Source organism: Leptodactylus fuscus, chromosome 5 (genome assembly GCF_031893055.1).
Source record: "Leptodactylus fuscus isolate aLepFus1 chromosome 5, aLepFus1.hap2, whole genome shotgun sequence".
In the NCBI taxonomy this organism is placed as follows: Eukaryota; Metazoa; Chordata; class Amphibia; order Anura; family Leptodactylidae; genus Leptodactylus; species Leptodactylus fuscus.
The window spans coordinates 150,763,189-150,790,013 of NC_134269.1; the positions used below are offsets into that span (position 1 = coordinate 150,763,189).

General features: G+C 40.0%; 1 protein-coding gene across 7 annotated transcripts in view; it reads left to right on the top strand.

The window, feature by feature from the left end:
* Positions 1–24,356, top strand: part of ATP2B1 (ATPase plasma membrane Ca2+ transporting 1) — an 80,274-nt gene extending 55,918 nt beyond the window's left edge. For 3 of the 7 annotated variants that reach the window (XM_075274482.1, XM_075274481.1, XM_075274483.1), the window contains exons 9-22: positions 896–1,110; positions 3,086–3,328; positions 4,140–4,381; positions 7,174–7,411; positions 7,596–7,775; positions 7,856–7,943; positions 8,134–8,240; positions 12,346–12,537; positions 14,170–14,383; positions 17,470–17,681; positions 19,022–19,129; positions 19,460–19,642; positions 19,909–20,067; positions 22,888–24,356. In XM_075274482.1, coding sequence (XP_075130583.1) covers positions 896–1,110; positions 3,086–3,328; positions 4,140–4,381; positions 7,174–7,411; positions 7,596–7,775; positions 7,856–7,943; positions 8,134–8,240; positions 12,346–12,537; positions 14,170–14,383; positions 17,470–17,681; positions 19,022–19,129; positions 19,460–19,642; positions 19,909–20,067; positions 22,888–23,199 — 2,693 coding nt within the window. In that variant the 3' untranslated portion in view covers positions 23,200–24,356. Of the gene's footprint in view, positions 1–895; positions 1,111–3,085; positions 3,329–4,139; positions 4,382–7,173; positions 7,412–7,595; positions 7,776–7,855; positions 7,944–8,133; positions 8,241–12,345; positions 12,538–14,169; positions 14,384–17,469; positions 17,682–19,021; positions 19,130–19,459; positions 19,643–19,908; positions 20,135–22,887 lie in introns of all 7 variants that reach the window. The other 4 variants (XM_075274486.1, XM_075274484.1, XM_075274487.1 and 1 more) reach the window with 4 other exon arrangements.
* The last annotated feature ends 2,469 nt before the right edge of the window (positions 24,357–26,825 follow it).

The window sequence follows — 26,825 nt, forward strand, 5'->3', positions numbered from 1 at the left end:
CTATGAGACACAAACTTCACTACTTACAAACTCTTCTGTTAAAGGTATAGGCAGAGACCACTGCCACTTGTGTACTCACAAGATAAACGTGGGATCCCTGCTGATCCAAAAATGTTGTATCTTCTGGATTGATCAGAAATTTTAATAAAGCAGGTAATCCCCCCCCCCCCCCAAAGGGGTTGGCCACTTTCAGACCAATATTGAGAAACAAATGTACAATAAAAAGATATACAATTTTCCAATATACTTTCTGTATCAATTCCTCCCGGTTTTCTAGATCTCTGCTTGTTGTTATTCATGCTGTTACTTCTAGAGGAGAAAACTCTGACCATGGTCATGTGATTTACGGTCCATGGTCATGTGATTTACGGTCCATGGTCATGTGATGAGTACACAGGTGCACAGCTGATTACCAGGCAGATGTCTGATTACTGTGACTATAACGACCGGCACCTGTGTGCTCATCACATGACCATGGACCGTAAATCACATGACCATGGTCAGAGTTTTATCCTCTAGAAGTAAATGAATGAATGACAGCAAGCCAAAATCTAGAAAACTGTGAGGAATAGATACAGAAAGTATATTGGAAAATTGTATATCTTTTTATTGTATGTTTGTCAATATTGGTCTGAAAGTGGCCAACCCCATTAAGGCATAGTATTATTAAATTAGATCTCTGAATCAAATATTTCTTACGTTATCATGTCATCTTAACTGAAGGGGAAAAAAATGGCATCTTTAAGAAGGCCTAGTAGCATCTTCATATAGTGTAGTTTCTGCATTCATATTATTATAGCATAAACTGTGTGTGTGTGTGTGTGGCTGTTGTCTGCAATGGGTTATACTTCAAGTCAAGTGAAGCAAACATAACCCTATTACTTTCTTTTTCCAGGTTTGGTGATGTCTGCAATAACGGTCATAATCCTCGTTCTGTACTTTGTGATCGACAATTTCTGGGTCCAGCAACGCCCCTGGTTAGCTGAGTGTACACCAATTTATGTCCAGTATTTTGTAAAGTTTTTCATCATTGGTGTGACGGTTTTGGTTGTAGCCGTACCTGAAGGTCTTCCGCTTGCAGTAACCATTTCACTGGCTTACTCTGTTAAGGTAAGAGATTTCTTTTCTGTGGCTTACTACTTGTCTGTTACAGTAGTTCTGATCTTAGAATCTACAAGAATCATTCTGTAACCTGTATCCTGTTGACGATATGTTAAGTACATGAATATCTGATAGCAGAACCTACATTTTAGGATAATATTTTTGTTTACAGTTGCAAATATTAAAATTTTAAAGACCTTATCCCATCCCTGCTGTCAAACTGTTGTATGGTTTTAGATGGCGTAAATTTTAAAATAAGAAAAATCTATTTAGTCCCTTGGTTCCTGAATGTCCACATAAATATTACATTTATTTGAAAAACTTTTTTTGCTACATAGATTGAGATTTCATATCATGCCAAAAAATGTCAGTGTCTTTTTCACTTTAAATCATAAGGTTTTGAAAATGGTCAAAATAAAAATTATATTACATTACGTTATCTTACATTGTTATGATGTAAGAAATCGAACTACACTAATTTATATAAATATACATCTGCAAATTTGTGTAAGTTTCTATCTCACCCTAACTGCTTTATGCGGCGTTCACACTTGCGCCACTGTTCGCCCTTTTGGTTTCCGTCCTAATCCCCGGAGAAATTGCATAGGGGACCGCTTGCCGATGGTCAGTTTTAAAAACCCAAAGGGCGGACAGGGGCGCAAGTGGGAACGCCCCTTAATTCACCTCCGTACTGGTCAGCACTAATACACCCCATAATGTTTCTGTTAAGTAAGAATTAGGAAGTCTCCAATGTGCGCTCTATTGGAGACATTATTAAAACTAGTCTCTACCAACCTGCTCATGGAGAACCAAAATTGGAGAGCCTGCAGAGGGAAAGACTTGTGAAAATGCTGAATGTCACATAGTGGCCAGAAATGGCTGCATAACTTTAAAAGTTACCCCAAAGGTTAAGTACTCCTTAAAGGGAGTCTGTCAGCGAGAAAATCATCAAAAGTCATGACCATACTTGTAAGGCTTCTACACTTCCCAGAGATGCCTTTCTTCTTTTGCATTGTATTTTCATGAAAATCAGGGTCTTCCTATTGACTCTGATGCTTCGTTCTGTTACTTATAGAATGAGATCTTGTCTTTAAAGGAGTATTCCCACGTCACATACTCACCAGTCTTCGTTGCTGTAAAATCTTCTGTCTTCCTGCTTTGTTGCGTCATTGGTGGGCGGGGTTACATATGCAAAGCCAGCGGCGAGATGCCGCTGGCCCTGCGTGCACGCTCATAGACCAGTCTAGCCTTCACAATGCGAATACAGACCCGGCATCCGCCTCTCTCTATTACAGTGGATGCCGAGTCTGTATTCGCATTGTGAAGGCTAGACTGGTCTCACAATCTATGAGCGTGCATGCCCCCCCTCCCTCCTGAATAGCAGCAACGCTCGTGCCGCTGCTGGCTTCATGCAGGAGCATAGCGATGTTGCAGGCATCTGTGCCGGCGTCTAACCGTCCCCGGCATCCGCCTCTCTTTTACAGCGGATGCCGGGTCTGTATTGGCGGCCCCTTCCCCCCCCAAAGGGTAAACTACCCCCCCCCCCTTTCCAGGCTCGCTCCCGTGCACTTAGCCCCTCCTCCCGCCCCCCTCAGAGCAGCAGATACATCACTTGACTTATGACCAGATGAACCCCTTTAACTGTGGACTTGTATGTACATCTTTGGCTCTATTCAGATCACATTTTTTTTCTGTTCGGTTCATTGCCCCGTTCCATCTTAGGAGCAGAACAATGGACTAAATTGCCAAAATAACAAGACAGAAGCTTTGTTCTTGCAGGAATGACAGTGAATGATGATGGATGCAGACGGATTGTATTCCTTCTGTCATTCTGTCGACTTTAGCTGGTTCTGATACTATGATGGATTAGAACAATGGACTAAAAAGTGTCACCATTGCCTTAGTGATAAGCTGCTGACGTAGAGCTCACAAATGAACGTTATTGTACTCTGAGCTAAAAATGGACATTTCTTTTTTTTTGTAGAAAATGATGAAAGATAATAACTTGGTTAGGCATCTGGATGCTTGTGAAACCATGGGAAACGCTACAGCAATCTGCTCAGATAAAACTGGAACGTTAACTATGAACAGGATGACTGTGGTCCAGGCGTATTTAAATGACAAACATTACAGAAAGATTCCTGATGCAGAGTCCATCCCCGAGAATATACTGCAGCTCCTTATAACTGGGATTTCTGTCAACTGTGCTTACACATCAAAAATCTTGGTAACTATATTATCTCTAAAGCTTCGTTTTTACAGCATAAGAAAACGCTTTTTTTTTCTCCATTTAACCATTTTCATGCTATGTTTGAAGCCTAGTGGAGGTTTTCTTTTATGCGTATGGGCAAGTGTTGCTTTTTTTTTTTTTTTTTTTTAGACACAGCATTATTATACATGTACCTGTTTTACAATTCATGTCATAGAGAGAGAAGGCTGTCATTGTCAGAGCATGTTGTGGGGTTTATAAGGAGACCATTGAAACCAATGTGTGAAAAGGCTTTTAGAAAGTAACTATCAGTGATATTTCATGTTTTGTAACCCCCACATACAATGTTGCAGTAGGAAAAGCTTCACCAAACTTTTTTTCTTTATATTGATAACTGCAGTATGTTGAATATTAATTTCCTTTTTATTTTCGCTTGTCTATTAATGTAAATGCTCATCCATTAATGGAGACATTGTACATTGGTATTCTATTGTAAAGTGATCTGTGTGACAGATTGTGGTCTAATCTCTGAAACCCTTCAGTCCTTAGAACATACCGTAGGAGATGTAATGATAGTTTAGCATTGCATCATCTTCTACATTTTCCTTGCATGTCAGTGTCCCCTACACCCAGCTTGCAGGGATCCCCGTTCACTGTTATGACTATTAGGCTAACATTTCCCTCTGTGGATCAGAAGGGTTTTAGAGGTCAGACACTATAAATTGACCTGCATATACTCGGATAAGCCATGACTTTATGTATAGGCATACTCATTTAAGAATAAATTGTCTTAATTCCTTTCTAATCTGTACTAATCCCACCTCACTAGCCTCCTGAAAAAGAAGGTGGCCTGCCACGCCATGTTGGGAACAAAACTGAATGTGCCTTGCTGGGATTTCTTTTGGATCTAAAACGGGATTATCAAGATGTCAGAAATGAGATCCCTGAGGAAACCTTATTTAAAGTGTACACTTTTAATTCTGTGAGAAAATCCATGAGCACAGTGTTAAAAAACAATGATGGCAGTTACCGAATGTTCAGCAAGGGTGCCTCCGAGATTGTCCTCAAAAAGTAAGTGCCCAACTTTTCTTGTAGTCTTGTCCGTTGTGAGATTGTTCTTTAGGAATAACAATAATTGTTTCAGTTGTGCGACTGTAAACCGCAGATGTTAAGATGTCTGAATAAAGCTTATGGTAGCAACATGGGGAAGGCAGTGTACGAAGGTAAATGACTGCTGCATTTTGTCACTCCTGCCAAACACTGTTCTCTCCCCCAGCTACCACCCTCCACCCAATCTAGTGCTTTGTTTTAGGGTCATGTAGAGAATTGTAACTGTGATGGACTATGCCATCATTTATTCCATGTATAGCTCGGAGTCAGGTTTACCTTGAGGCACATTTAGTGAGTGCAATGCCTGACTTGTATGTGGAAGGCCCAGCTGAAAGAAAATTGACCACATGCCCAAGTCATCTGGAGGTTCTGAGTGTCAGGCGTGCAACAGAATGCCATCCGTTCCCCTTTGTTGTGTTATCTATCTTGTGCTTGAGATAAAAGGATGAATACTTTATCAGCACTGACATGCTTCATTACAGATACAGGAGATGTATTTAGGGTCAGAACCAGATTGCTGGATGCATGACCTAGCACAGAGAGAAGTGCTCACAATTTATCCAATGTCCTGTGGGAAATATTAATGCCATTATACATGTAGAATAGTGTCTCTAGTATTCCTAAAAGGACACGTTCTTCAGGGGGTTTCTTTTAATTCTGTTTTCATTAACTATTTTTATAGAATATCTGCCTTTTTATGATTTTGATTGTAGCAGAGGTGTAACTTGAGGAGGTGCAGTCGGGCCCAGGAGCATTAGGGGGGGGCCCATAAGCCCTGGGGGGGGGGATGTTTTGGGGGTAGGAAGGGGAGTATCTGCACCATTTTTTTTTTTTTTTTTAAATTCCGCACCTTTGCTTATTATACTGTGGTTTCTGTCCCCTCTCCGGTTTTGCCGTGGGTGAAGACTGAAACTCGGTGGAATGCACACACTGGACAGCGAGCGCAAGTGTGAATGAACCCTGATGCTAAATGCACACAGTTTTAGCAGAGTTTAACAAATATACCAGGAAAAACTCCTGCTGTGTAATTTGGGTTAAACATGGGCTTCATTCATTTAACTGAGGCCAAGAGTATTTTGGCCACCATCAGCTAATATGCAATGGCGTGTTTTTTTTTTGTTTTTTTTTTGCAACTGTATAGGAAAGGGTGGCAGACTGAGTATTCTAGGTAGAGGGCAGACCACCTCAAATAAAAACAACAAAAAAAACCAAACATTGCAGAGTAAAAAATTTTTTTGATAATTTCCTCCCTCTGGGTGACGAATAGCAGTCTGTTATCTATGATGGCTCGATCACTATGTCTATCACTACTAAGCGCCTAGCTTTGTTTTCCTGTGTCAGAGGTCGGCACCCAAGATAGTGAGCTTTGATCAGAAGCGACTGTAGGGGGTAGATGTATGTAGCGTGTGTACTTGTGTAATCGGCAGTTCTGACATCAGAATGTGTCGCCTACATACTAATAAAACTTCCAGGCACGTTAATTGTAAAATCCATTGATCGTCTTTCTATAATTAGCTTTATTTTAAGTTCCAATTCTGCCTGCGGTAAAATAGCTTCAGAATTGATTTACAGCCTGTCTGACATTACTGTCCCTACAGCTCATGGCTGATAATTGCCTTATGAATTGCGAGTACAGGGTAGGCATTTTCTCTGAAGATATCTGCGTGGTTTTGGAATAAGCAATCAGTGTATTGTGTGCGTGGTGTGGACTGTTACATACTTGTCAAAACTGGGCATGTGAAACGTGAACTACCTTGTTCAGTAAATGTGTTGTATAATAATTTGTGGAATAAAGTTATGGAAACTTTTGTGAACAGTGAAGAAATGTATTGGCGCCGCTATAGTGGGCTTAGAAGGGATGCCCAGCACAGTTGTCCCTCTCCATTAAAGATGATGATCACAAATTTAAAAACTATAAAAAAAAAAAAAAAATTCCTTCCACGACAATTTAGACAGAATGAAATTTCATCTTTAAGGCTGGTCTTACACGGCCGTAATATAAGTCCGCAAATGGTCCGCAATGTGGCCTCACACCACCGGATATTTTATCCGTGGTGTGGCTGGGCCGCAACCGTGGTCCGCAATTTATAAAACATGTCCATAATGGCCGTGAACTGCAGTACTGCAAGGACTCGCCCATAGAATTCTAAGGGCGAGTGCGGCAGGACATAGACGTCTGCGTAGTCTATGTTGCCGATCAGCAACTAGTGTTGCTGATCGGCATCTTGCGAACCGTACATTCAATACGGTCGTGTAAGACCAGCCTTATTCTATAGCAGTGTGTTTGTAAAGATGTGGACAGTCAGACAATACATACAAGACTGTACCAAGCTGCTATTTCTGTATTCCTTGATGGGTTTTTTTTTTTTTTTTTGTAAAGGTTCTGTTCACATTTTTATTATTGCTATGGTGCTAGATCCATGGCATGACTGTTACCAACAATGCCAACAGACCCAATTGGCTATAATGAGGTCTGTCAGTGTTCAGTAATGGTGCTTGGGCGAGAGAGCCATAAATATGTACATGAACGTGTGACAAGCATCTAGATGGGAGAAATTCCTTGGCTATTACTTGGAGGAGAATGATGGAGAAATATGCAATTTTTAATGTGTCTTCCTGCCAGTAATATTAGTGAAATAAATAATGTATGAATGCCTTTGTTAAATAGGTTCTTACTTTCTGTCTGGCTTGTATATAATATGCATACTAGATCTGACTGAGAGTAAGGTTTTTGCTTCATTCTCACTTGGCAGGTGCTTCAAAATTCTCAGTGCAAATGGTGAAGCCAAAGTCTTCAGACCAAGGGACAGAGATGATATGGTTAAGAGAGTGATTGAGCCCATGGCATCTGAAGGGCTGAGAACTATATGTTTGGCATATAGAGAGTTTCCTGCGGGAGAACCTGAGCCTGACTGGGAGAATGAAAACGATATATTGAGCGGACTCACGTGTATTGCTGTTGTAGGGATCGAAGACCCTGTCAGACCAGAGGTATGTTGGGGGGGATTTTTAGCGCCTCCACTATGAAACAGTGAAGATGTGTAGTGTGGATTTACAGTCCTTGTTAAAAGCGGTATCACAACGCCTAATTTCATGTGCTGGCTGATGTCTTGTCTGGCTTGTATAAGCTATTTATGTGCTGTGAAGGTTTACTAATGGGTTTTTACTATATTAGGTACCGGATGCTATAAGAAAATGCCAGCGTGCAGGTATTACAGTACGTATGGTTACAGGGGACAACATAAACACAGCCCGTGCTATTGCCACAAAATGTGGAATTCTTCACCCCGGAGAGGATTTCCTGTGCGTAGAAGGAAAAGAATTCAACCGGCGAATACGGAATGAAAAAGGAGAAGTAACTAGCATTTTCCATCTTTTTCCCTCCTCCCTCTGCATTTTTTTTTTTGTTTGCTAACACTGTGTTTCATGTAACAGATTGAGCAAGAACGAATAGATAAAATTTGGCCTAAGCTCCGTGTACTTGCTAGATCTTCTCCAACTGATAAACATACATTAGTGAAAGGTAAGTCCCCATGTTCTGACTCCTCCACACAGTATTAGGATGCTTCCAACTCTCTTTATATTCTTAGGAAGTAATATTGTGCCATTTTATTTTTTTTTGTACTAATATATAGTATATTTAGTAGTCAGTTTGTTTTTTTGTTTTTTTTATTCTCTTTACTGTGCTGATAACAAATATCCTTTAACTTCAGGAATAATTGACAGCACGGTCTGTGAACAAAGGCAAGTGGTAGCGGTAACTGGTGATGGGACCAATGATGGACCTGCGCTCAAGAAAGCCGATGTTGGGTTTGCCATGGTAAAGTTACTTTTTCTATTATGTAAATTTCTTTAGACAAGTAAAGGTGACATGATGAACATAATTACAGTACTAGAGGCATCTTATGTAATATTCCATTGAGTTATGCATGTTAGAATACAATAAAAATATGAATGCTAAAGGTGGCAGCTGTGCAGAATATTGTCTCGATCAGATTTGTTTCATACTGCCAGGCTTTAAAAGAGTTTTTTTTTTTTTTTTCCTAAATGTAGCTTGTGAGCCCAACAAAGAGCTCACAATGTACATTTTTTTTTCCACATCAGTATGTCTTTTTTGGAATATGGGATGGAAATCCATGCAAACACGGGGAGAGCATCAAAACTCCTTGCAAATGGTTTTTTGCCCTTAGCGGGATTTGAACACCAAGACTCCAGCGCTGCAAGGCTGTAGTGCTAACTACTAAGCCACCGTGTGGCCCCATGTGACTTCACTGTTTTATTGCCCATTTTTAGGATCAGAATCTTCAATATTAAGTGGTGGTTGACTCTTTTGGAAAGTGAGTTAAAAAAACAAAACAAACAACCAGCTAGTGGTGGACTGTCTCCCAGCGTCTGATGTATCAGTGGTTTGAAGGAGGCACAGCTAAGTATGCTGTTTAGGTGCAGTACCAGTTTAGTACACCTCAGTCTTATTGAAGTGAATGGCCACTACACAATGTACAGAACTGTGGGAGACCACAATAATGGAGAGTTTAATAGATGATGCTGCACAAAAAAAGAATAGGAGTCATGGGGCAGAACTTAGATTTATTGGCATTTCTAACACGTCGGTATTAATATCATCTGCACTGGTCAAAGATGCACCTCAATCATGTCTAAGTGCTCCTTATAAATCAGGCGCTCATCTCATAGCTGGTGTAGAGTTCAAGCATCTTTTAATCAATAAATGATTCTCAGTATTTTGGCCTGATGTCCCAGCACCACTCCACTCATCTGGTGCTGAGGCTGGGGTAAAAGTGCCACTTGATGGGGTGATTTTTGTTGCAAGTGGTGTATTTGAAGAAAGTTGTGTGAAGATCATATTTCTCCTATACCAGGGAATCAAGAGTCCACCATTCAGAAAGAGCAGATGGGTCTCTAATGGTGGGGTCTGCTAGATCTACCTAGTAACTATGTGGGATGGCAGAATAAAATCTACAAGTAATAGGGAGACAGACAACTTATGAACAAAGCTCTTCAAGGACCAAGAAAATGCGGAAAAGGGGGGGGGAGATACCAGAGGAAAGAGAGAGGGGAGAAAAGATAAGACAACAAGCTCCTCCTTTCTTAAAAAAACTAACCACCTATATCCATTCCTTGTCCCAGTTTAGATCAGGAATGGAGGTTTGTTTGCCTTGCCACATTATAAGGTGGGTGTCCTCTCCCAGCAGATGCTTGTAGAATAGGGACAACGAATTTTGTGGGAGTGTAGTGTGCAAAGAGAGGGACTTCATTGATGTGTGAGATAGTTGGCACTATGCACAGTATCTTATAGAGAGGACTGAAGCTGATGGTACTTCATCTAGGATATGGGGATATCAGGGTGTGAGGTATAGCTTAAGATCTGGGAGAGCAACCCTCCCAAGGCTTTGCAGCAAGTCTGGGTTTTGTAGTGAATCCTGCTGCCCCCCAGTGAGCTGACCAAAATCAGACCTCAAGGATCGAAGGAAAGTTACGTGAGGCCATATTGGAAGGAACTTTAGGAACAAGTTGACTTTCCCAAATGCAACACTGCCTGTAAGCCATGTAATGGATCTATAATGAATGGTCACAATATATGAATGTGTACGCTTGTTTGCAGATTCTACGTTTGTCAAAAACCTTTATAGAAACTCGTGTTCCATTACTGCAGCTATGAGTAATACGTGCGGTCATTCAGTAGCTACTTTCTTTTCATTATTAGGCCGCATGCTTTAGGTGTTATATAGGACATGTTCTGTTTTTCCTGTTGCATCAGGCTCCATGCATTTTATATTGTGCTGCTTAAAGTCTTGTTATCACACAAGAGATGTCATTACAGCTTCAGACTTCTGTTGCAGTGTATCTATTTCAAGGTGATCTTTGTGCTTGCGAAGGAACAGTTCTGTGGTCATTTCTAACCTGGATGTATTGCATTTCTCCAAAATGGCGTTTAGTGGCTTAGATTTAGTTCTTGTGGTTGTGAGATGTTTATGGGTATAATATGCATAGAAACATGTATCGGCAGATTGGCAGCTATACAGGCCTACATACTCGCACACATCTTTTGTACCATCACGTCTATAAAATATGTACAGGGTTTGTTTTTTTCTATAGATCAAGTGAAGTTGGCTTGGGAACTTGCTTGGTTCTGGGATGTCAGACTTCACAGATCAGTGAAAACTAATGCCTTCATGGATCATTAGATGGAGCGGTAAAATGAGCCCTGGTGATCATCTTCTAGCTGTGTATGTACAGCATATACTACGTATTAATGAGCAGTCTTATTACAGTCTTCTCTAGCCTGAATAATGTGACTGGATTGATTTAGAGGAGTTTCCATTGACAGTCATGATTTTAGCAGTTTTAGCATCTGACATCTTCAAAGCAGTAAAGCCCTGGAGTAAAGAATAGTCAGGCAGCGATATTCTGCTATTGACTCCAAACTACGGTCTACATTGTTGGTCCCTTCACAGGTAAAAGAGGACGGACAAAGTATTTCCTATTTTACTGTTATAGTTTTACATAGGCTCTGTACCAAGCCTTTGATACCATGCTTCTAATAGTCTAGGGGACACTGTAATATCTCTGTATCCACATGTAGCCATGAAGGGGTTGTCTTGTTAGATTCCATACTAAGCCAGGCACTGCACAGAGGCACAGAGTACTGAGCTGCAGAGACTCTACACTGTTTATGAGGACCTCCCTACCATTCTCGTTCTGGAGGACCACTGAACTTGATAATGAACTTGATTCAGTTGGTATCGTGCATTTCTTAAGAAATTTACCAAGCAGTTTATCCAGTGGCAGCAGCCCGTTAGCTTGCTACCAGCTCACATGTTAAGTGTGAAAGATTCCTATCTGGGCATTTCCTATATTTTGAGAAATGTTTACTTGATCTATGTCGGACTCCAAATGGTCTAGGAATTTTTTTTGTCAGATGTTGGAGATCTCCCTTATAAGGGTGTGTTCACACAACAGAACTGTCCTTCAATTTCAAAGCATATTCTCACAGCCTTCCTGAATCTTTGCGCAGACCCATGGCATGCCACATTACAGATTTGTGGTAGAAATTGGTGGGTCCGCAGCCACTTCCAGCTGCAAGTTCTTTGTGACTCTCAAATTCTGCTGTGCACCTCTCCCCCGTTTTGTGGTCTTACTATTTAAAAAATAAAATTGTATTGTATGGATATTTTCTGACTATGAATGATGTAAATATCCACATTTAAAAAGCTTAGGGGTTCCATACATCCCAGCCCCCCCAACCTACCCCTTTTTTGAAGAGTTATGTTTGCTAACAAGTGCAAGTCCAAATAGAAGTCTATATGGAGTTTAATATGTATAGTGCACCCATACACACCAAGCACAACCTTCTCATGCAATACGTTTACTGCTCAGATTTATCGTCCGCTGCCTTCAGTACATACCACTGCTCTTGTAATATTCTCATAAATTGAAGACACTAAACTACTGCCATCTACTGGCCACCCATTTTATCCCTAAGCCTTGTTCATTTCTCGCTACTAGAATATGTCTTTTCCCTGTCCCAGATATGGTGGGATTTTGCGGTAGTCCTGTATTGTGCATACGTTTTGACTGTACATGCCACCCTTTAAGATGCATGGTCACATTGGTGCCATATTGCTCCTGTGACTGTGTAGAAGTGCATTAAAGCTAAGACTGTTTTCATGTCTTTGTCAAAATGGTGCCATTTGTGTGTCTTGGGACGTTCGCGCCTCACTTAAAGAATGCAGCAATCTATGTGCATCATTACATTTGTGAGTGCTCTGGAGACGGGCGAGAGTCTCCAGTTATTTAATAAAACATCATGTAACATATTTTATCTGTGGTGTTGCTTCAGGAAATTTTGTGTGTTTAAGCTAGAATTTTATTTATTTTTTTCCCCCTTCTCTTCTGTTCTCACGTAGGGTATTGCCGGAACAGATGTTGCAAAAGAAGCATCTGATATTATTCTCACAGATGACAACTTCAGCAGCATTGTAAAAGCTGTGATGTGGGGAAGAAACGTGTATGACAGTATTTCAAAATTTCTCCAGTTCCAGCTTACAGTCAATGTAGTCGCTGTCATTGTAGCTTTTACAGGAGCATGTATCACACAAGTAAGTCCTGTAACTCAGATGGTTTCTCTTAGTTTCCTCAGTCATATTAAATATGCAACACTTGACAGATGACAGTGCGTACTGCAGTGCCTGGGCTTGGATGACTCCAGGAAGGATAGATAAGGTTACATCGAAACTTCGACATGTGTGTTAAATCTGTCAAGCATTGTTACCTGAGCAAGGTTTTTTTTCCCTTCTTCTTGCACCTTATCTTTTAGTTGTAGGAGTGCAGGAACCAACAGGACAAACAATAATTGTTCCTAATGCTATCTGACATGATCTCCTTGGGTACATTCCATGCAGCTTTACTTGGCATTCTGTATCTGGTACAGTAGAGCGCTACAAATGAGGGCACATGGAACATCTACTTTGGGATGTCCATCGTGGATTCGGTCATAGAAGAAAAAAGAAAAAGCTGCCCATCTGTTTTTTAATGCTTCAATTTTCAGTTGGTAATCCCAGTGTGTTGGCTGTGGGATTCGAGCCCGCAGTAAGACACTTTGCTCTGTTTTTTTTTTTTTTTTTTTTTTTTTTTTTTTAATCTTATCCCATCCACTACTGTTAACTGTACAGTGCCGCAGGTTAGCCACCAGCATTTCCTGCACACTTAACGCTCTGCAAATTCTCCCCGTGGCCTTAGAGAACCTGTCTGTTTTAGTACATACTGTAACTCTTACCCATTCAAATATTCTGGATGTTCTTTTCTCATAATAACTCTTTAGTGTCTTTCCTGCTGAATATTTATGAATAAATTGAGCACTAGGTGTTACTATTCTCCTTGTCTCTAGGCGTGTCCTGCCAAAAAAAAAAAAAATCTGCTAGAAACAGATGATCCATTTACATCCACCATTTCATGGTGTGTTTGTGTTTTTTGTTTTTTCTTTCCATAAACTAATGCTAAAAACATGACATGTATAGCTCATAACGTGAAAACTGGATTTACCATTGTGAGGTGGCAATGTTCCTCCTCAGTCTGGTGCTGGCTGTATGGATTGGACAATGCCAGAATGTGTTTGCATATTGCCCAAACCATAATACCCTGCTGTCCAGTTATTCAGAAAATTCTAGGAGAAATGGCAAAACCGTGGCACAACAGACCTATAAGAAAATATGCTTCAGAATTATTATTTCATGGGGCATTGGCATGGACATAATGCTAAATAGTATTTCTTCCCAGATCATTATTATATAAAGTTTATCAGACAACAAAGAGTGCTGGAGAACAACTCCCATCCCATGTATGAGACCGTGATAGCACTGGGCAGTTCTGTCAGTGACCGACTGCCTCACCCCAAGTGTGAGAAGGAGCGCTATCAGGAGCGCCCCCCCCCCCCCCCAACTGCGGTCAGGCATATACATAATGTATAATCTACATCAGGCTAAGCGGAGATCACTCCGCACAGAGAACTAAATGATCCGGAGTCCTTCTTTTCTTCTTCGTTGCTATGACTCCTAGTATCTTTTGTATCTACTATGAGCTTGAATGTGTTATTTCTTGGAATTTATTATTCTATTATCCATACTGCTGTAACGCACTGAATTTCCCCATGGTGGGACTATTAATGGATTATCTTATCTTACTTTTACAGTTTTTTTTTTTCATATATGTATGTATTCTGCTCCATTTAACAGGACTCTCCACTTAAAGCTGTGCAGATGTTGTGGGTTAACCTTATTATGGACACTTTTGCATCTCTTGCTTTGGCAACTGAGCCCCCAACTGAATCTCTGTTGTTGAGGAAACCCTACGGAAGAAATAAACCCCTCATATCTCGTACGATGATGAAAAACATTTTAGGTCATGCCGTCTACCAGTTAGTTGTTGTGTTCACGCTTTTATTTGTAGGCAAGTACTGTTTAATATGTTTTTATTATTTACATTATGTACACACAGTACTGTGCAAATGTTTTTATGCAGGCGTGAAAAAAATCCTTCAAAGTATGTTCCCTAGAATTTGATTCAGATTATTTTTGTAAATACGGAATATGAAGTGATTGAATCGGATATTCAATACTTGGTGTGACCCCCCCCCCCTTTGGATGAGTAATCTTAGAAGTGAAGATATGACCTCACAGACCCCTGATCTCAACATGAAGTTTGTCTGTGTTTACATCGATTCAATTTGAGCCAGCCTACATCCACAGAAGATCTACAGTATAGTTAGTTCTCTGAGATGTTTGGAACAACCTTCTTGACAAGTTCCTTCAAGAACTGTGTACAAGTGTACCTAGAAGAATGTATATTTCTGAAGACACTTGGTAGTCATGCCAAAAATTGATTTGATTTAGATTTCTCATTATACATATTACCACATTAAGTAAATGAACAAATCAGCTAAACTTTTTTTTTTTTTTTTATAAAGCATTTTTTGGGCCATCCATACAGTGGAATGTGATGCTGATTTTGAAGCTGCTTCTGCCTCCCACTGTATTCAATGGGAGAAAGATCGCAGCAAGACACTGAAAAAATGTGTCCTGCTCAAGTTTTTAACTGAAGCAGTTGTGAAATCTACAGCAAAGTCCGAGTTTTGAAACATCCCCCTCTTTAATCTGTGGCGGATCCGTGATTCGGCACTCCGCCAGGGGAAGGAAAATGAAGAGGAATCAAAGTTGGATATTTGTCGCAAATTCCTTTTAATTTTCCAAAGTATGAACGAGCCTTAACTTTGCACTTTTTTTTTTTCCCTTTACTCCACACCTGCCAAAAATCTTTGCACCGTATTGTATAATATATCATATATTTTTTTTTGTCAGCAGAATTAAGATGTGTTGGGGATCTGTAATAAGAATTCTGAATGGGGTGAATTTGAAAGAAAAGAACAATTGTGCCATTTTCTTCTAGGTTTTGCTTTTACAGCGTTCACTGTGCAATAAAAATGGCACATTACACTACTTCATGTACGGAGCAGTAGAAGGTCTAAAATGACAAGCCATAGATGGATTCCTGGCTGTATAAAACTATTTGTGCACTACTTTCCTGCTGCTATGGCTGAGATACCTCCCCTGCCATTCAAAATATGCACATGAGCAACCTGGAGCACCAAGGGGTGGCTCCATTGCTCCAAATTGCTATGCCCCACTCTACTTTAAATGTGGTCCTTGTTTGGCCAGGTAGCTATGCTGAAATTTTGCCCGGTCCATGTTCTCCTGTTTGCACCAACGTATTGGACTGGTGTGAGACATAGCAATTTGAAGCAATACAGCTACCCTCTGTATTTCCGACTGCTCATTTGCATATTGTGAAATAAATTAATAGCTCGGCAATAAAAGCACAAATTACCATGGAGAGAAGAGTTGTTACATTCAGGTGAGCCTGACCTAGCAGGTTTAATATTCTTCATGCTAACAGCCTACCTTTAAGTGTGGCATATATTATAGCTGATATTATTCACAGCTGTTATCAGTGGCTGCCTGCTATATGATACTGTTAACACCTGATGTACACGCAAGTCAAATGCCAGGAAGGGGTTAAATGCGCATTGATGTCTGTAAAAATAATGGTATATAAAAAGACATAAAGGGGTAGAAGGAGTTGACAGCACTTGGTGATCAACTACACGAAACATGCACAATATTCACAATCACCTGTGAATGTGGTCAGGCCAAATTAAATGACTTAGATCTAGTACTTCTCATTTCCTTGTCTCCTGTGATGGGGAAAGAATATATTTGTAAGTATAGTGACAATTGATGTCTCATCTAAGCTAAACGCCCATCCCGGCTAACTTCTAAATTACTTGGTGTACCAAAAAGATATATTTACCTAGATCACCCCCCAGATCACATGTGTAAAAATACACGTCAAAATACACGTGTAAAATGTCATTGAAGTCAATGGGAGTCTTATTTTTACACGTGTATTTTGCCAAAATACATGTGTGTTTACTCTGTGTGATGGGGCCCTTACTTCTGGGCTGCCTGCACAATAGAGTCAGAGTGCCGACAGCAGTTTGTGTGTGAGGATATAACATTTTATATCTGGGTTTCTACCAAAATACATTAAAGGGATTCTACCATGAAAAACTTTTTTTTTTTTTTTTTTTTGTTGACACATTGGAATAGCCTTAAGAAAGGCTATTCTTCTCCTACTCTTAAATGTTTTCTTCGCCCCCACTGTTCGGTTAAAATTACATTTTCCGTCGGTATGCAAAGGAGTTCTCTTGCAGCACTGGGGACAGGCCCCAGCGCTCAAACAGCACTGGAGGCGTTCCCAATGCTGCGAGAGAACTCTCTCCAGCGCCGCCTCCATCTTCTGGAACATTCTCTTCATGCATCTTCTTCCGGCGCTGGGGTCACACTTGTACACCTGCGCAGTCGGCTCTGCCATCAGGCCGCAGGCAGAGCCAAATGTACATGCTGGTGGCCATGTTTTTGTGGCCACTTACGCGAGCATGCGCAGTACGCTCCTGTAGTTCAACGGAGTATAAAGTGTATTGCGCATGCTCGCATAAGCAGCCACAAAAACATGGCCACCAGCATGTGCATTCAGCTCTGCCTGCGGCCCGATGGTAGAGGCGACTGCGCAGGCGTAGAAGTGTGACCCCAGCGCCGGAAGAAGATGCATGAAGAGGATGTTCCAGAAGATGGAGGCGGCACTGGAGAGAGAACTCTCGCGGCACTGGAGAGAGATCTCTCGCAGCATTGGGGCCGCCCCCAGTGCTGCGAGAGAACTCATTTGCATACCGAAAGAAAACTGAATTTTAACCGAACAGCGGGGCAAAGAAGACATCTAAAGGTAGGAGAAGAATAGCCTTTCTTAAGGCTATTCTGACGTGTCAATGAGAAATGAGAAAAGAAAAGTTTTTCATGGTAGAATCTCTTTAAAATAGGACATTGGGGATTGTCTATTGGTTGGTTTTTGGTTACTGCTTTGCTAGACTGTCAATTTTCATAAATGTATCTGGATGATGAATATGACACTTTGTATTGCAGGTGAAAAACTATTTGATATTGACAGTGGGCGAAATGCTCCTCTCCATGCTCCTCCATCCCAACATTATACCATTGTGTTCAACACCTTTGTTATGATGCAGCTATTTAATGAAATCAATGCAAGGAAGATTCACGGTGAAAGAAATGTTTTTGAAGGAATATTTAACAACATTATTTTCTGCAGCATTGTATTAGGTACTTTTATCATACAGGTAAGCATATAGTTTTTGTTTTTTCTTTATATTTTTTTTTATACTAGATTGTTTTCGATGCGTGAAAGTTTTCTCCTCATTGGTTCTCTGAGGAAAAAAATGCATCTGTGGTTTTGGCAGCTTCAAATCGCCACAGTACCATTACAAAGGTCTGTGTGTCATTCTGAATTGCCACAGTATTTTCTAGAAAACATTGTCTAAAAGCCAGACCAAAGGTGAATGATTGATTGTAGGAACTCTCCATTGGTTTCTTCCTTTCCAGCTCCGCTAGATTGACAGGTCTTTCCCTATTTGTAATGTGGGCCGACAGGAAGAAGCTGACATAATGTTACCCAGATGACTTAATTCTCCTTATCTCTGAGAACTTCAGTGCTAATGACCATGGCACCCTCTGTGACCAGATCCAGTGGTTCTGAGGGAGTTGCCATGTCATCCAGCAGAGGTCTGTCATTAGCCTCCTGGCTATTGTGTACAGACATGAAAGAAGACTAAATAAACGTCTAAAGTAATGTACAATATACCGAAATACGGAAGAATTGCTGTATATTGTATAGGAAATCACTCACACACACACACACACACACTTTCCTCAAAAACCTTGAGCTACTGAAAGCAAAAGTCTTCACATGTCGATGAAAAAGGTTATGAATTTTGAAATGTAGGGATAGGAAAAACAAAGTAGTTGAGCCTTAACATGCAAATTAAACATCTCAACCTATTCTATAGATAGGTGAGGGTCACCTGAGTCAGTGTTTTCCCACTGATTGTTAATTTGGTAATTTAATTTTTTTAATGTGCTAATGAGCTCTTTGAGGCAACAAGAGTTACCATTGCTCCAAAGAGGTAAGAGGCAATGCCCTCCTCGATCCAAAGAAATCATTTGCAGATTGACAAGAATTGATATGTATTAACAATGGAGGCACAAATTGACAATGAAAAAATCTAGTTAGGCTAGGGTCATCTTCATTCTATCTATGGGGCAGGGTTGATATCATGGGCTCTGAAAAACTCCCTTTTAAAGAGTTAATTTATTTTTTTTTACTTAACACTAGAGAGCTGTGTACATGAAGTGATAAATGCCATTAGATCCTGATGTTTCCCGCGGAATTCTTGCAAAAACCTAGGGAGACAAACTTAATAAGGTTGCAATCATGTTGCAAGATAAATCTCCTTACACGTGCAAGCAAAAGAGACTGAAACAAGTTTGTTGTCCGTGTTGTGAAAGATTTCTACATCTTTTACCTGCAATCTTTCCAGAAGTTGGACGATTTGATAATGGATTTACTCCTTGCTATTGATGGTGGATTTAACAGCTGCTCTTTGTTGGTCTTCTCTTATAGATCGTCATTGTGCAGTTTGGTGGAAAGCCTTTTAGTTGTACAGAACTGACAGTAGATCAATGGCTGTGGTCAGTTTTCCTGGGTATGGGAACATTGCTCTGGGGCCAGGTAATGTAAATGTTTATGCCCGCACTTTCCTCTTTACCCATTTATAGTTAAGAAGAAGTCATTAATGTCCGTGGAGATAGTTTTAGAATCTCTTAGCAGGTATATGTTTACATACTGTATATAGTACAGACTATTACTTGGACGTTAGACTTAACGTGGGTTCAGGCTGCAGATCTGGTTATCTGTTGAAGGAAAATGTATTGCTTAATGGCGTTGGCTGAATAAGCTATGGTTATATTTTCAGATTCAGATTACGGTTGGGTATTTCTGATGGCGCACATGTAGCAAACTCATCCATCTACCTTTAATCTGATCTTTACCTTTGTTTAGCTGGTAACAACAATACCAACCAGTCGTTTAAAGTTCCTAAAGGAAGCAGGTCACGGGACACAGAAGGATGAGATACCAGAAGAGGAGCTTGCCGAAGACGTGGAGGAGATTGACCACGCAGAAAGAGAGCTACGCCGTGGTCAGATCTTATGGTTTAGGGGCCTAAACAGAATCCAAACTCAGGTATGGTCATAAATGAGGGAAGAGCTATGTAGGGGACAATATAAATTCTAAGGGCTCGCAGGGCCAACTAGATTGAAATGTGAGTGGTATGTGTGTGTGCGGTCTCTCCCTTATCTATATTATCCTCAAAACGCTTGAAAGAATCTCTTTAGTTTCACATGATCTTCCTTTTACCTTTCTTCAATTTGCTTTTATTAGCTGCTCTATAAAGTGCCTTTTTCTCTTTTTTTGCTTTTTTGTTTTTTTTTGTTTTTCGTTTGTTGTAGATGGGATGGTCCTTTCTCTTGTTCTCTCTCTCTCTTGCTGAGCAAGCTGTCACAATCTCTGATTCCTTGCAGATGGATGTAGTGAATGCTTTCCAAAGTGGAAGTTCCATTCAGGGGGCTTTAAGGCGGCAACCCTCCATCGCCAGCCAGCATCATGATGTAACAAATATTTCTACCCCTACACATGTAGTGTTTTCCTCCTCTACCGCTTCTACTACTGTGGGGTGTGAGTGTGTGTTCCTAAGTGCATGAAATTAACACATCCTAATTCACACACCTAACGTTTCTCATTTTCTCCTCAGTAAGCTCATTGTTCAGGCTGCTCATAAAGCTTTCCCTTCACAAGGATAATACACCCCATGTGTTTATTTTTAGAGGGCTAAATAACTGGTTTGAGTATTAGCAAATGCAAGCTTAAAAGTATGAGATCCTGCACGTTTTTTGTCGCTTCATCAATTTTTCTGTTTTACATGAATGTATTTGCCTAGATTGAAAATAATGTCATAGTAAATTTTCGAGTATATACCTAATGTCACCTGCTTATGGCTACTGGTTGTGCTTAGAAACTGTGTGAGGGTTCTTCTATACATTGGACTGTAGGAATAAACCTTAATGGATTTTCCTGTTTGTCAGTGAAGCCTTAGGGAAAGTTCACCTTTGCGGCCTATTTTTTTTTTTTTTGTTTGGCCCAATAAATTTACACTTATGTGTGATGCAACTGCATTTTTTATTATAAAATATCCTACCATTTTGTGTCCAGACCTGTGTCTCTATAACAGACCAGTCATGTTCCTTTGGACCTTGCTGGAAGATAAGTCTGTCTTTCTCTAGTTCTTCAGATTTTATGAGAAGTAGGGATCACTGAGCATGGAACATATTAGGAAGAGGGGAATAAGCCAACACCTGAAGTTTTCACTGGAGATAAGCCACTGCTGAGGTCTTACATTCCTAACTCCGTTTGTTCTTGCTCCTGGAAAAAAGAAGCGACATGCTCATTCTTCAGGGGGATTTAGCTTGCGAAGCCGCCTGTAGACACTGCCTCCTCCCAGCTAGGCCCATTCATTTGGACCTAATCTGGAGCGGAGTGTGCAACTGGATGCTGGTGCAGTGCAGCTACCTGTTTTTTTTGGTCCGGAAACTGAGGCGGTCTCCGCCTCAGCTTCTGGACCAAAAAACCCTGTGTGAACCCGGCCTAAGGAAGTTTTTCTTTTGTTACAACGTGTAGGCCTTTTCATTCACTCCTGTGCAGGTCTTCAGCTGATGGAAGACTCCAAACACAGCAATGCATATTTGTACGCTTTAGCATTGTAAAACATATTGTAAGCTTACACACATCTCTGTAAAAATCATATTTTATAACACTGTGTGTGTACCAAGCTACCATAACAGTAAATTGTGTTACTATGTAGTGAGGAAACTTTGGATAACACAGCAGTGGCCAATACAGAATCCCCCCCCCCCCCCAATATTCATTTTAATTCCACAACCAGACATCTTTTCAGGGGTTACTGCCAGGTCCCCTGCTGGTCTCTTCTTTACTTCCTGGTAGACGCCAACAATTACCAGGGAGTACAGAGGCCATTGGGGGACCTGGTAGAAACTTAAAATGATACAGAATTTAATTTATTTTTTTTATTTTTCTTTATAAGAAAACTGATTACTGACCAAACTACTCCATTAGTTCTATTATGCCGTTTTTTTTGGTATATGTCACATCCATGATCTCATTGATAAGAAATTGATATCATACCAAACTGTATAGTTCTTATGATATAGAAGACAGCTTTCATTTCCTTGGTTCCTGTGTGACTTATATAGTACATATTATTGTAAAGCCAGTATCTCCAATGTTCAGCTATACCATGCAGGCTCATGCATAGGAAACATTCTTGGTTCCTGAACAAAACTGCAAGAAGTGTTTGCCACTTGATACAAATCCTCGCCTACTTGTGAACCTGGTGCTGGCAACGAGCCAGACTTCAGTATTGTGAGGAGTCTGCTTTTACTGGCAGATCCAATTTAATTTTCTGTCTTTCATGGCAGCTCATATACCCCATGCCATCTGCCATCACACGGACAAGCCAGTCACAGTGACTTATTAGCTTGCTGCTTTTTGGTACTGACACACACCCTAAGAATTTCTTTGCTCCCTGGTTTAGAAGACAGGTATAAAAAGCAGGTTATGCATTGATGTTTCTGGGGCGCTGGTGCCTACTTCACTCTTGATACGATAGGCATCCTTGTGTTTAGTTTGTAGATGCAATAGTCTGCAAGGTGACAGGTTTTAAAGGAGTTTTATTTGTCTTGACCATTGACTTTCACGTTTGCTACTTTAATAAAATAAGAAATCCACAAATGTCTGGCTTTTTTGTAATTGGAGATTTGGTGAAGACAAACCTGGTATATGCTCGAATATTTACGTTTTGTGAGGTATTTTACACAGTTGTTTTTTTGCTTTCTGCATGACTTCTGCAGCTTCAAGTTCATTGTACCATTCGGCTTACACATATGCTTGGCTTAATAGTTGGTATCCTAATTCCTGGCATGAGAATTGGTTTACCTGTTGTGCTAAAGGTTTTAATTTTTTTTTCCCTCCTAAATGTACCTGTGAAAAATACACTTGAACATTTTTTTTGCACACGCTCTAAAAATATTTTTGCAGCACCAAGTTTTCTAACTCAATAGAATGGAATAGTGCTTGGTAACTATTGCCGTACCAGAGTAACAATTTCACATATGTTATCTGCCACAAACCATCAGTGTCGGCTTCAGTCTATATTGACCAAAATGTTTTTTATTCCTTTATTTTTTACAGTATGTTGCAAGTCCACACTGCATTTTGCACAGTTTGAGTTCATTGTTTAGTATTTGTGAGTTCAGATTCACATAAAAACCATTTCCAGACACGCGTTCCTTCTGCTGTTTTAATATATTTTCTTTGTCTTCCCTCTTTCTTTTTTTACCTCTTGTGATCTTCAGATTCGAGTGGTGAATGCATTTCGTAGTTCTCTGTATGAAGGACTGGAAAAACCTGAGTCACGAAGCTCAATCCACAATTTCATGACACACCCGGAGTTTAGAATAGAAGACTCTGAGCCTCATATTCCGCTCATTGATGACACAGACGCTGAAGATGATGCTCCCACAAAACGTCACTCTACTCCACCACCCTCTCCAAATAAAAATAACAATGCGGTCGATAGTGGAATACATCTTACAATAGAACCGAACAAGTCAGCTACCTCTTCATCCCCAGGCAGTCCACTACATAGTCTGGAGACTTCACTCTGATTGTAAGATGAATGTTAAGATTATAGCTGATTTGCAAAGAACACTGGGTCCTTTTCACACATTGCGACAGGCAGGTGAGAGAGCCTGCCTTATGGACTTCAAATGAAGACACACTTGTATGAATGTAGATTTATTTTTTTAAGAAAAAAATGCTTTCTGCCAGACTGAGGGTGCTTTTCTCGGGACGGAAAGGGATGGGCTTATTGGGACGACCTTTGACTGATAAATCGTAACCCAGCAAAAGTGACCTGCAGAACATCAGTTACACTAAACAATCATTGGCCTGGACAGTGTGTTAGCAATGCTCTAGTTTATATTGATCCTCATTATTATTATTATTTCTGGGGCCCTGGGATGTTCATTTGATTATTTATGTTATAAATGATACAGATCTGTTTACAAGGTTTATAGATATTTTGTTCCTGTTCATAGAAGGGAAGTTTCCTTATATATGATGAAGTAAAAAAAAAAAAAAGAAAAAAAAAAAAAGAATGTCCTTTAAACACTGCTGTATTTTCAAGAAAAAGGGGTGTTTCTATTGAAATTGTTCTAAATTCTTTGCCTGCAATTTACATGTTGAATATTGTAGATAAATTTAATAGCCAAATAGCAAAAAAGAAAAAAATAACACTAATGCTTCAGACGAAAATGAGCCGCAGTGTTATTCTGAAAATTATGGCCTCTCCTTAGTTTGTTTAAAAAAAAAGTTTAATTCTTAATTTTCATATTTTTTTTTTTTTTTTTTTTTTTTTTTTTTTACGTTGGAAAAAAAATTATACAGAACTTTTTGTTCCAAAGTAAAATGGAATTTGTGAAATGCAGGACATCGATGTGTGACGGATCTTGCTTGAAATCTTTTTTGCTATCTCCGTCAAAAAATATATAAAAATCAAAATACATCAAAAATTAGTCTTCTTAATTTTTTTATTTTTTTTTTTCGTTTGTCTAAACATGTTAGTTTTAGAACTGTCTTGGTGAACTGTGAGTGGAACCGTGTTGATTTTCTAATAAATCTTTAGATGACCTTCATACAGCTTGAGGGGCTGTTGGCATTTTGGAAAAAAAAAATACTACTAGGTAGTAGTAAAGTCATACATGTTTTCCTTTTTGTTTTTGAAACTTGTTTGTAAACACAATAAACATGCCCTTTTATTAAATACACGCGCAGCAATGTGTCTTTGCCAGTGTTACCAGCATTAGGTGGCTGTATATATTTCGAGATGAAGCATGTACAGCAAGCTAATGGTGGCATCAGTACATAACAAAGGAAAAAAAACACTTCCAAAAAACTGCAGTTCACATAAGTCAGACCCTAAGTCTTCACTTAAAAAAAATAATAATCATTTGACCGTACAATAATAATTAAAAAAAAAAAAAATCACCACAAGCTAGATTACTGAAGAGATTTACAAGTGATTTATTTTATTTATTTTTAGAGTTGTAACTTAGCGTTCCTAGATTTTCAGAATGATTAATCTTCGTTATGCAGTAATATGGTAGGAACAATGCAGAAGTCTTAAAAAGTTGGGTGACAGTCTCTGTGGGGACTTGTATTGGCTTCCAGAACTGACGAGTGACATTTAGCATAAAGGCAATCTGTCAGGTGGATGTGACACTAAGCAACTAGTATGTCCTTTATAGACTGGTGGCTTCCAGCGCAGCCAAGGAAGCCAATGCAGTACAACTCTGCTTCAGGTATTAGAACGACTTATTAAACTATAGGCATATTTGTGACCCCAAAGCACCAGTCCATAAGTATAGGTATTTGTGGTTTAGTGTCCCAAATCTGTCTGACAGAAGAGGGTGAATTGCAAACTTTTTTTTTTAATTTCTGAATGCAATTATTTTTTTTTTTTTTTGTATAAGATGGCAATGTTTGCTAAATATAGTTTTTATGGTCGGTTCACACTAGCGTTTGGAGACTCAATCTCCCATTCTGTTTAAAATAGAAAAGCCTTTTCTCTCCACAGATTTTAGCAGAAAACTCCGCAGACCTTATTATAGTCTATGGGGTCCAGGGGTAACCCCTTTTTAAGTGGATATTATTTCTGTTATTCGGGACCCGAACAACAAATTCGAATGCTAGTGTGAACCTAGCGTCAGTCTGGTTACCAAAAAATGATTTACACATATACTATGTATGTGTGTATATCTAGCATAGTTTGTGGTAAACTTGCAGCATATTTAGAATAACTAGAAAACAAGCAAGCAAACAACTTCTGAAAATCACATTATGGTAAGAGAATGCAAAAATGCATGTAAATTGTGTATATATGTTGAGCAAAGATGAAGGTAATGCACATGTTATGGCGTTGGGCTATATTGGTGGCCTACTGCTGTTCATATTTTATTTGAGAAGGAAAGTAGGAAGCTCTATCTTTCCTGTCAAAATGACAAACTCCTTGGCACAACTAAAACTACAATGACATTGTAAGGCTTCATTCACATTTTAGTGTAGGTATTCTGTGCAAATTCTTTCCTGACTGGATCTGGACACCTTTACACCTGCTTCTCTTTGCTCTGTTCCCAGCATCAGAAGGTTCTTCTGAGTCGGTTTGTGCATGTAGACCGTTGGTGATAGGGTGCACTGTCTGCTTTCCCATTATGTGCCATGGGAGAAGAAAGAAAGGTGCAATTACTGATAGCTCTTCACTGTCAGAAGGGCGTTCTGACTGTAGCACAATACTGTCAAAGCCCAGCAATGGTGATGAACAGCCCCCCCACCAGTAATGAACGTCCCCCTCTGACAGTACAGCACTACTAGTACTGTCAGGAGGGGGCGTTCCCAGCTAGATTGTCTGGAATGCCCTTCTGATGGTGAGGAGCTATCTGTAATTGCACCCATATTTCTTCCACAAGGGGCACATAACGATGGACCCTATCTAGCGATATATATAAACTGCATGTACCCTAGCACATGAAAGGTCTGGTATGGGATGATAGTCACAAGCTGTGATCTATTTTTCTTTCTTACTGTTACTTGCAGCTTCCACTCATCCACCACTGCCTTAGAGACACAAAACCAGGAAAACCTGTTACGCCCTGTAAATTGCACCTAGAATATTGTGGGAAAGAGGAGATAAGCATCAAGAAGTGATTGAAGTCCAAAACAGAGACAGGTCCCAGAGGTGGAATCCACATCTTTCATGTAATATGTCTGAACAGTGCCCTGATACTGGCTACAGCAGGGGGCCAGCAACCTTCGGCACTCCAGCTGTTGTGAAACTACATCTGCCAACATGCTCGATTCACTTGCATGGGAGTTCTGAGAACAGCAGAACAAGTATGCATGCTGGTAGCTGTAGATTTACAACAGGTGGAGTGCCAAAGGTTGCCTAATCCTAGGCTACAGTAAAAAAAAAAAATAGGGTTAACAATGTGTGGATCTCACAATCACATGTAAGATGCTTCTGAAAATACCCAAGCAATCCTGTGGAAATAACCCTAAAGAGGATCTTTCATCACCTCCAACAAGTCCAGCTTTTTCTATTTGCTATACCATTGATTCCAGCACCATTCCCAAGCAATCAGTGTTGTTTTTGGTGCCTGATATGCTATTTAGGCTCTGTACTGTCAGGCAGGCAGTGTCGGGCAAGAACAGATAGGGAGTGTTATTCTGAGCTCTA